Below are 11,364 nucleotides of genomic sequence, written 5' to 3'. Positions count from 1 at the left end.
CAGACTCTCTCTCTCTCTCTCTATATATATATATATATATATATATATATATATATATTGAGAGGGAGGTCCACGGTGGACCTCCCTCGTGGACCGCCCACATCCAGTGCTCCCCGACGAGCTCCGCCCCCTCTTCGTCTCCACCGGCTCCGCCGTCCCCTCCCCCCGCTCCTCCGACATGCCCCCACCTAACTTCATGCCCCCTGCCACCCTCTCCTCCTCCTCCTTGGTCCCGTCTGCCGGCATGCTCTTGCTCCCTGCGCCGGCCAAGGCGGCGGAGGAGGAGGACGACGACGACGAGAGCGGCGACTTGCGGGCCGTTTTTTTTGTGCGAATGAGGCGAGGCTTCTTGGGGGCGAAGGTGGAGGCGGAGGAGCCGGCGCCGAGGTTGGCGGTGGCAGTGAGCTGCTAGCGCTCGCGGCGGCGGGCGGCGGGCGGTGAGTGGCTGGCTTGATCGAGAGTAATGATATTAAGTTGGGAGAGAAAAAAAGGATAATTTAAAGAAATAGTTTAATAAGATAGGGGTAAAATAGATATTTTAATTAGATTTTAACTCTGGTATACATTTAACCCATGTTTAACCCGAGTTAGTTTAACAGGAGATAACTGCGAGGGTATTTTGAAATAACGGTAGAACATATGGAGGGTATTTTAGAAAAAAAAAAACAAGTTAGGCGTGGGAATCGGCATATATTCAAACGCATGAACGGGTTATATTTGGCAATTATCCTATATATATATATATATATATATATATATATATATATATAACTGTTAATGAGGCTACGGTGCTAATTAAGAAGCGATGCTTAATTAAGTTGTCCATGGAGCCCGAGCCATCTATTCTTTGATGCTTGCGTCCGTTCGGTAGCAGCCACGTGGTGCGCCTTGGTGAGAGGGATGAGACACTTAAGTTTTTTTGTATGGGTCAGTGTTTTGGATCTAATTAAGCTTTGATCCTTTTGAGGGATTATCTTTGTAGTCCATCTTCGATATTAATTAAGTATTTGCTCCGTCTCCATCTGTAGATGTAGGCCGGTGGCCCAACTACGCAAATCTCGATGTACTCTATTATTGTCTTTTCTTTTCTTGCATTAATTATTTTTTGCTATTCCGATTTTAACAGTTAACACGACCGAGAGTAATAGAGGAACTGTAAAAAATAAAATAAAATCTCTCTCAAAAGCTTTTCCCAATCACTCTCTAGTAGTAGAAAATTTTTAAAAGATTTTCTCTCTATTCTTAAAAGATTTGACATTTGGGTTGTGGAAATCAATACAATTTCCTTCTTGTAAGCTTGCACTTGATGTGTTGGAGCGAATGGTTTTGTTTGATTCTAATTTATTAGAATCTATGAATTGCAATTGAGATAATCTAAAGACTATTCTTGCTTTCATATGGTGTATTGTAGCATGGCTTAAGAACTTTTGTATAGAAGTACAAGAGAACTTTTGTATAAAAGTTTTTTTTTTTTTTTTGAGAAATAGTAACATGCTTCCGCTTCGTTCACTTTTATTTAGAAATAAACTTAGCTAAAAATGTGAATCAACTCAGATTCAAACTTGGGACCTCGGGTACCAACCACCAAACCCTTTGTCACTTGCGCTAGGGACGATCGGTTGTATAAAACTATTCTAATTTGTATATTAAGTGAAAAAGAAGAAAAAAAAATTCAGTTTGGAACTTAGTAGTTCAATACACACGATAGACTACAAATTTGAGAATCCAAACTATAAGGCCTCAGCTGTAGAGTTGACAATTACCACAAACAAAACAATCAAAAACCCATCTAAGATCAAATTGGCTTGATAAGGAACTTTATTCATCTGCTTTATTTGATTTTGCTGCAACGTCAACAAGAAAACTCCGCATTTAATGATTAATCTTTATTATACGCATCATTTAGCAAACACAATTCACCCTATAGATGCATGTAAATAGAAGAGACGAGCTAAGTGCTACGGAGTCTAAGGGTGAAAGCCTGCAATGATAACAGCAGCAGCTTCAGCCGTTCTTTGATGTCGGGATCGATCAAATTCCCTTCAATATCAAACTTTTTCTGTGGATGCTTTGCAATAATGTATATTTCTGGCTTATTGATGAAATGCAGGTCTAGGAAGACACCAATCTGACGCAAATGCTGTTGTGCTCGGCTCCCTCCAGAACCTCCTGCTGCACTCATGATGGCTGCAGCCTTGTCAGCCCAAACATTCGGCGGCCTTGAGGCCCAGTCGATGGCATTTTTCAGAGGAGCTGAATCAAGAAGAAACTTAGATGTTATATGAGGATCTTTCTTTTATCAACGCTTTGTACATTTTTCAAGCTTCAAAACCCGAAGTTACAATGTAATATGACTTGGTAGATATTTTGTTACTCCTCGAGAATAAAATATACAGAAAGATTAGATCTTGTCTATATCTGGATTATGTCAGAAAGGAAAAAGTAGGGAGAAATGAGCAGCACAAAACTTGATTGTTTTCTCAGAAATGATTTTCAAAATATGATGACATTGTTAAAAGGAAATCCTACATCATAGAAGCGAAAAGGAGATATTTTACTTCCTATTTGTAGTGCTGTGCAAACTTCGGAAGATAAGGGAATGGAATTTTAAATTATAGACATCAGAGAGACGTAGGAAGAAAACAGGTCATTTCGTGAAGTTGAATCTGGAAACAAGATCACTCCAACATCGATAATAAGCTATTTAAACGTCAATAGCTTTAAATGAGAAAATATTCTCAGTTCATTTAGCAAATCGATCGGTTGTAAAAAAAACCATCTATTTCAACAGAAGGAAGCATGCGGCTGATTGTAAAAACTTTAGAGATCAGAACATAAAAGGAGCTGACTGTTTTACCAACTGGAAACTTTCCAGGAATGGCCTGTATTTTCTATTTAGAATGGTAAAACTGTCAGTACTAGGAAGAAGTAACAGGCCTATTGGAAAATGATGACATTATCCAAAATTCCCAACTAGCAGGCATTTTACATCACCGTAGGTGGTGAGTTTTGTCATTCCTGTTAAGTCCTGTGTGTTGGCAAGTTTCGTGAAGTGAGTCGGAGTCTTGAAGAATCGGTGCATATCGTCGAAGATCGAAGAATTCAAGATTTCGAAGAAATTGGAAAATGACTCATAATGTGAATCACGATGTCCAGGTAAAGTGTTAATTCATGTTATGGTGATTCATACTTAGTTGTAGGCATCAGAATCATAATATCAATGTTTACTGGATTAGAAAGTGCATCGGAACTTTGCAAAACCCAAAACGGTGAAAATTTGCAAAGTGTACTGGTACAGCATCAGAAGTGTACCGGTACAAAATGTGTACCGGTACAGCCATCAACATGTAACCGGTTTCACTGTTTCGTCAGTTTTTTCGTTCCGTCATCGTGTAACCGGTGACAGCTTAAAGTGTACCGGTACACAGTGTAAAATCGTAAAAACTTTCTAATCCGACTCCAATTGATTCTAAAGTCTATATATAAGCTATTGGGGTTCTCTAACTCATCAAGCATCACGAAAATATATGTTTGAGAAACCCTAGAGGCTCGGATTTCATCTAAAACCTATTTTCTACATATTAGCCTCTTTTAAGTCAAATCGAGATATTGGAATTTCATATCTATATGTCGATTTGATCTTCGCTTCGCTTGTAGTTCTCTTCCCTAGTTTTCATCGATACTCTAAGCGAAGGATCACCATACACATGATGTTCTTCATGATGGCGTCGTGGATTCGGCGTGATTGACGGCGGTTCGTAAATTCGGATCGTGAGCTTCGTGGATTCGGAGTGGAGGCGTTTCGTGGATTCGGAACGTGGCGTTCGTGGATTCGAACGTGAGGGCGTGGACAACCCGGAGGATTGCGCGAGATTCATAGGAAGTTAAGAGAGGTCGAGTCCGTGGAGTCGGTAATCACCTTGTAATCTTTTCTCTTAGTGAATTATTTTTTCGCGTGTTGGTCCTATGGGTTTTTCTCCAAGTTGGAGTTTTTCCACGTAAATCTCGGTGTGTTTTTTATTTTTCGCATTTATTTTTATCGCATTGAGATTTGTGATTTTTGGCTATTACACCTATTCACCCCCTTCTAGGTGTTAGATACAATCTAGATAGATCCTTGGGCTCCTCAAAACTTTCAATTTCAATACCCGATGTTCATGAAGAGATGAAATTCCTGATAAACAAGAATCAGGAAACTCACATCACTTTTGCTTGAGTTGTATGGTGATAAGATTTTCATTTGGAATACAAAATGTTGACCACTTGTAGAACATAAGTTACATAACTAATGGAATTAGAGGACAGGAGAAACTTACAAACTAGATAGCCGATGTATCCAGGAACCGAAATCGAATCGTGTTTCTTATTTTACTGGCCTTCTTGGATCATGCTTGTCTTTATGCCTTTGGATATTCCACGTATCTCATTAGTTGTTGGATTAGAGTGCAGTGAAAACTTATAAACTGGATAGTCAACGTATCCAAGAACCGAAATTAGGTCGTGTTGATTGTTTTGCAAGCCTTCTTGGATCGTTCTTATCTTGATTCTTTTGAATTTTCCACGTATATCGCCTTCTCCCAATGTTGTGGATCGGATGCAAAAAGGCCTACCAGAGTTCTCTTCTATGTCCACACTCCAAAACTTCGAAAACGTAGGTGAAAAATTCAGAGAGAACGTAGAGAGAGAAGAGAGAAAAAAGGATATCTTTTTTTTTATTAATTGATGTTTCTCACATCACACCTCTACTTACAGAGAAAATGGGATCATCTACCTACAGATATCAAGATCCCTTTAAATATCCCTGATTCTCACATAGAGATTAGGATGTAGAATATCTATTAAGATATTCCCTTGGAGATATGTTTTTTAACTAATAAGAAACATATTTATCCTTATCCTTAACTTATTAGGATAAATCCTAACCACACCTTATGTGGATTGGGTTGAATTAGAACCGGCCAATGTGGACACACTACATGGCGATAATCTCTTACTTGGCCACATTGGCCAATTTTCTCTCATACATTCTACTCTTCATACGGAAAATGGAGTGTGTGACCTGACGAAAAAAAACGCAATGCAGGATTGCAATATTAAGTTACCACCCAACTAATATAGCACATCATAGATTAAATTCATTTATGCCCCAGATGTATCAACACACCGAATCAAGCATCACAAATCCCCTCCTGTAATCATAGGTCTCGACCCTACAATTCTCTTGTACTCATGATCACCTCTACTAACACGACCGAAATAATCGCCGGGGCAATGAGTCACAAGACTTACATGGTGTGTTGTCTAAATATCTTCCTGAGCCCCTCACGTTAATTTGTATTGGTACAACACTTTACTAGAAATTCTCTGCGAGATCGTATTTTTTCATGAATTTGAGATACACGCTAAGTTAGTTACACTAGACCTCTACTTCATAACGTAGTTCTAAGTCGAGGGCTTAAAAGGGTTCTTAAAATGGCCGTGCCTCCGATAGGCACTACTGTAGAACTCAATCTTGAAAAGGAGGTCTAGAAAAGTGGCTCGAGGAGGATCAAACTACTAGATACACTATGTTGTGTGCTATACAAAATGACCTCATTGGACACTTTCAGATCTACGAAACTGCCAAAGATATGTGGGACAATCTAAAGATTACTTTTAGGCAAACTTCAACTACAAGGTTGCATGCCTTAAATCTGAAGTTTCCATAGTACACTAAGGACTTGGAGCACTCAATGGCTGAGCACCTCCGTGTGATGAGCACAATGATTCGGGACCTGAAGGCTGTTGGAAACAAGCTCAACGATGAGCAACAAGTTTTCCCAGTGATTCATTCAATGCCGGATCTTGAGTGGTCCCAGATGAAACTTCTAATGACGCACAACGAGGGTATTAAAATGTTTAATGACATCTCGCACCATCTCGAGGTCAAGGTAGAACGCTAGGAAGCGAACAGCTCTATTGCTATTGTTGCACGCTCTGGGAAGCACGGTGGGATCATACCCAAGTGCAAAAAGCATTACAACAATGGAACGCAAAAGAGTAGAAATTAGGCTCCTCAGGGTAGAGTTAGAAAGCACCGCAGAGGCAAGCGCGCTAGTAGTAGGGACGCTGCAAATCTAAAGTGCTACAATTGCAAGCAAAAGGGTCATTTCACTCGAAATTTTCATGAGCTAAGAAAGGTAACCTTACTACTCAACTCATACCATTTTGTTTGCTCTCATGCTTTAGTAGCTCAATCTCTTCCCAATTGAATCGTGGATACAGAAGCAAACAAGCACGTAGTTCGTGATCGAGTAGGTTTGTAGATTACCATTGAGTACCTACGGAAACACAATTTGTCACCCTTAGGAATAGCACGAAGGAGGAAGCCCTCGAAGTTGGTTCATACCAACTCAAGTTGCATAGTGGCCACACTTTACTTCTTCAATATGTGCTATATGTACTCGAAATTTGATGTAATCTGTGTTTAGTCTTAGCCTTGCTATGTTTAGGCTATTCCTTTCATTTAAGCTATTCTTTTCATGTTGCCATATTGGCCGATTCTAATTCAACCCAATCCACATATATTGGGATTTATCTTAATAAGGTAAGGATATGGATAAATTTTATTTTTTTTATCAGTTAAGAAGTATATCTCCACAAAAAATCTTAATAGATATTTTAAATTCTAATATCTATGTTAGAATCAAGGATATTCTAAGAGATTCTGATATCTATATATAGATGATACTTTTCTCTCTATAAATAGAAGTGTGACATGAGAGACGTGAATTAATAAGAAAAAAGAGATTTCCTCTTTCCTCTCTTCTCTCTCTACATTCTCTCTGTGTTTTCCACCTATGTTCCTGAGATTTTGGAGTGTGAATAGGAAAAAGGACTCTAGCAGCCCTTTTTTCATCTGATCCGCAATGCTAGGAGAAGGCAAGATACATGGAAGATCCAGAACCATCAAGACAAGAACGATCCAAAAAAGCTAGTAAAACAAGCAACACGATCCGATTTCAGCTCTTGGAAACGTCGATTATTTAGTTTGTAAGTTTCTACTACCCTCTAATTCCAACAATTGGTAAGATACGTGGAAGATACAAAAATATTAAGACGAAGACGATCCAAGAAGGCTAGTAAAACAACCAACACGACCCGTTTTCGATTTTTGGATACGTTGGCTATCCAGTTTGTAAATTTTCATTGCCCTCTATTCCAACAATTGGTAACGAATTAGTGAAACGAGTAAGCTTAAAGGTTTTTATTGCTTACATAATCATGCAGATTTGCAAAATTGCAAAAATGCTCCTGTAACCATGCAGATTTGCAAAATTGCAAAAATGCTCCTGCACTATTGGTGATTGTACACAAACATATCAGTGAAACAAGTACTCCTTGGACCTGAGGCACCATAGTTGCTTCATGTATAGTTCATTGCCTTCAACCATAAACATACTTGGGCTGTAGTCATGGGTTTATATTTGGTACTGATTTGTTGTAGTTGTGATTTATTATAGTGGTTTATGTAGGAAAGCATCTGTGCTTGTACTAAAAAAGAAAATCCGACCCCTTCAATGATATGGGAGAACATCCTATATAGTCTCTCAAACTTGACCAGAAAACCTAAGGTTGGAGTAAATGGTATGTGGAAAGAGTTTCTAACTATGTTTTCTTATTGAGTTGACTTCAAATATTCTAATCATAAGTTGAATGATAAAGTTTAGTAAGTAACCATGGCCTTGCTTCAATTTGACAACAGTCAGCAGGATTTCTACTCCTCCAGGACATTTGGTAACATAAATTGCTTAGAAATGCCTCAAGCATATGACATACCGGCTGCCTAAGTTGAGTAACGAGGGTCAATACAAAATCTGGTTTTCATGACTTCAGGTTTCTGAGAAACTTCTGAGTATCGGTACTCACAATTTTAGTTCCGGTATTTAACATCTAGAAATCTCAAATTTTCAACGTTTTACCGTGATTTCAACTCGGAATACGACTTCACATAATCCAACAATAAGTTGGAGGAGGAATAAATTATACTATTGTATATTTCTATTTGCACTCCTAATCTACTACCAACGCTCGCATGCTGGTAGAGTAAACTGTTAGTATTAATATGATTCCAGTGATTTAAAACTTCATTTTAGCCCATAAGCTTCCGAGGCAGCCCAACATCCTATGGGCTTTGCCTGGGAGCCTGTGCTTAAGTTTCTACATGTGAAGATTAGTCCTACATTGGAAACTAAAGACTAGTGATTGCTTCTTATATACTCCATTATTCTCAAATTAGTTGCTTGGGAAATAATGAGAGTAATGCTTTTGACAAAACACAAGCACGCGCGAGGAGCCGAGTCGGGCGGGCAGCGGTGCGAGCGGTCCAGGCTACCCTGCTTACTTAACCTTTGCACCTTAGTAAGGGCCAACGACTTATCCGAGACAAAGCCATTGGGCTCCTGTCTGTATATAGAGGAGGAGAGGGTGCACTGGAAGGGTTACTGGCTTTTACCTGAAATTTGCAAAGGCTTTCTTCTTCCTCTGGTTCTTTTACACTGAACTTTACCGTTCCTTTGCTGGATCTCTGAAAGCTCATTGGATTCGTGTTGCAACACCCTGAAAACGTGCCGACGGGGTGGACAGCGGTTGTTACATCGCTAGGAGTGGTTGCCGGAGCCTCACACGTGGGGAGGCAATCTCGCTTTTAGGACAGTGCCTAGCACGCTTCGACTCACAGGCCTCATCTGATCTTCTCTTCTCTATAATACTTGCTTGTTGATTCTTGCATGTGTTTTAAAATACTTATTTAAACTTTGTGTTTCAAAATGTTTTGCAAAAGGATTTAATTTTCACTAAAAGAATAGAGAGATTTTTCCAACATAAACAATAAAGATGTGCATACAAACAGGGTATTATGTTATGCTACTGATCATGGGCGTAGGGTCTAAAATTTGACATCACAGCGGAATATCAGTTCTAAGTTCTAGGAATTGCATGAGAAGAAGAGAAGATGTTACCAGGGACGGAGTAATTGTACTCGGGCGTGGCAAAGAGGACGCAGTCGGCGTCGCGGATCTTCCGGCGGAAGGCCTCCACGACCGGAGGGTGCGTGCCGCCGGCCTCGAGATCGGTATTGACGAAGGGAAGGTGCTCGGTGTCGATGTACTCCACCCGCATCCCGGGGATGAATTCGTCGCAGAGCTCGGTGGCTTCACAAGGAGACGGAGAAGACAAAGGAAAGATAGGTAAAAAGTGTTTGAGATATTCCTGGGCTTATTAAAGTATCCCATATCAAATCAGGCATGTGGTTCAAATTTTATAACAGAAGCCCACCGAATTACTCAAATAGAAATAAAAATAAAATAAAATAAAACAAATTAAAAAAATCAGGCGCCAATTTAAAAATAAAATAGTCGGATTGAAAAATTGGTGCAAGATTATATTATTTAGATGGATGGAAAGAGAGAGATTCGTACCACAGCGGATGAGGCCGCGGTTAAAGGAAGCTTTGCGGAGGGAGCCGCACAGCGCCGCGACCTTGATTGTGGGGGTGGTGGAATTGGAGCTGGCGGCTGCAGCCGGGACTACCATCTCTGTCTGCTGTTCCTTTGCCTCCATTCCACTAAACGGCTTCAGCTGCTACTTATGCGGAATATATATAGCAGCACCACTAATTGCTTGACACTTCTTCAAAAGCTAGCAATGGATAGAAAATATTAACACGCAACTCTTTTTTTCTTTTTTCTTTTTTTTCTTTTACGGCCTTTATTGGGGTTTTTTTTTTTTATAAAATGACCCATCAAAAACTCGAAATTGGTAAAATAATCTGTCAAAATTTTATTTATAAAACTAACTATTTTTTTGCCACGTCGGCGCTATGTCAGGATTTCTCACAAAGACGGTGAATCGTTTACTGTCTTTGTAATATTTATTGTGAATCCCTTCCCCTTACAAATCCACCTTTTCAAGTCCGCCATTTCTGTGCCCTCGAGAAAACAGAAAACGATTCACTGTCTTCCTAGGGCTACCCGCCTTATGAAGACGATGAACGATTCACCGTCTTATCAAGAATACCATACTGTGGACTTGAAAAGATTTGCACATCAGAGTAGGAATTTGTACTAAAGGCGGTGAATGGTTCACCGCCTTCACAATAAATATTACAAAGACGGTGAACAATTCACCGTCTTTTTAAAGAATCTCTGACGTGGTGCCCACGTGGCGCAAGGAGGATTAATTTTACAAATAAAAGTTTGGTAGAGTTATTTTGCTAAATTTAAATTTCTGGAGGGTCATCTTATAAAAAAACCCTCTATTGGCATTGGCGGATACGCATGAGTTGGTACAGGGTCAATTGACCCCACCAACTCTGCCCAAAAATGTTCCCATCATCTCTTTAAATGGAGTTGTTTTTAGTAGTTAACTCTATTTAATTGAGTAATTGATTCTATTCTATTTTAATAAGGTTAAAAGATGTAGAACTTATCTAAATTATTTACCATTTTGATTCATCTATTTAACTTTTCAAAATTTTGATATTTCAATTTATTTGATTTGAGTCAACCAACAGTATTTTGACTTCAAAATTTGAGCGTATTATTTATCTTTACATATTTATTTAGTATACTTCGCGCAATTCTTTCAATTATAAGTTGATTTAAATAAATTATTAGCTTAAAGTTTAAAATCTAAGTTATTGTTGATTGACTCAAATCAAATAAATTGAAAAATTGGACAATAAAATTAAGGTTGGGAAGACAAATAAACCTAATTGCTAGGTTTTCTGACGCGCTGGTGAAGTCGGTTCGGTGATCCGTCGAGCCTACGCGAAGATATTGGCGAAAAGAACGTTTTCGGCTTCGTTTCCCCCTGAAAGGCCGAGGCGGCGTCCAAAAATCACGAAATCGGATTCGTGGACTCGTGGCATCACCTAAAGGTGGGGGGTGTCATCCCGAAGCAACTAAGCTTCCTTCTATGTCCGAGTTAGATTATTGATCATATTTCACATATTGTTCTTATACATTATAGGATGATTGATATAGTTGCATTCTATTTCCTTGCATGCGACCTTAGTAATGTAGCATTGTGGGCTTGACATGTGAATGTAAGGTGCATGAGGATTAGGTCGTGTGACATGAGATCCTCTAGTGATAAAAAAATGGTGAACTTGAACTTGAACTTGATGATGAAAACCAATGACTTGTGAACTAGTGTAATAGAAACACTTATAACTTGGACGAGTGGCATGTAAATTAGTGTGGTTGAGACACTAACAACATAATGATGTAAACGAATGGCATTGGAACTTAGTGTAAAGGGAACACTTATGACATAGCCAACTTAGGAAATAGGTGAGTTTCCCTTGTTATGACACATTGCATA

At 39.2% G+C, this 11,364-nt stretch overlaps 1 protein-coding gene across 1 annotated transcript; it reads right to left on the bottom strand.

Moving 5' to 3' along the window:
• On the bottom strand, window positions 1,791-9,650 carry LOC109719762 (NADPH:quinone oxidoreductase-like). Its single transcript, XM_020246575.1, has 3 exons — window positions 9,459-9,650; window positions 9,000-9,191; window positions 1,791-2,253 (listed from the first exon to the last, which is right to left on the bottom strand). The coding sequence occupies exons 1-3, from the start codon at window positions 9,598-9,600 to the stop codon at window positions 1,952-1,954; spliced, it is 636 nt and encodes a 211-aa protein (XP_020102164.1). The 5' UTR covers window positions 9,601-9,650; the 3' UTR covers window positions 1,791-1,951.

Source organism: Ananas comosus, linkage group 13 (genome assembly GCF_001540865.1).
Source record: "Ananas comosus cultivar F153 linkage group 13, ASM154086v1, whole genome shotgun sequence".
NCBI lineage: Eukaryota > Viridiplantae > Streptophyta > Magnoliopsida > Poales > Bromeliaceae > Ananas > Ananas comosus.
This window is presented reverse-complemented; position numbering and strand designations above follow the sequence as displayed.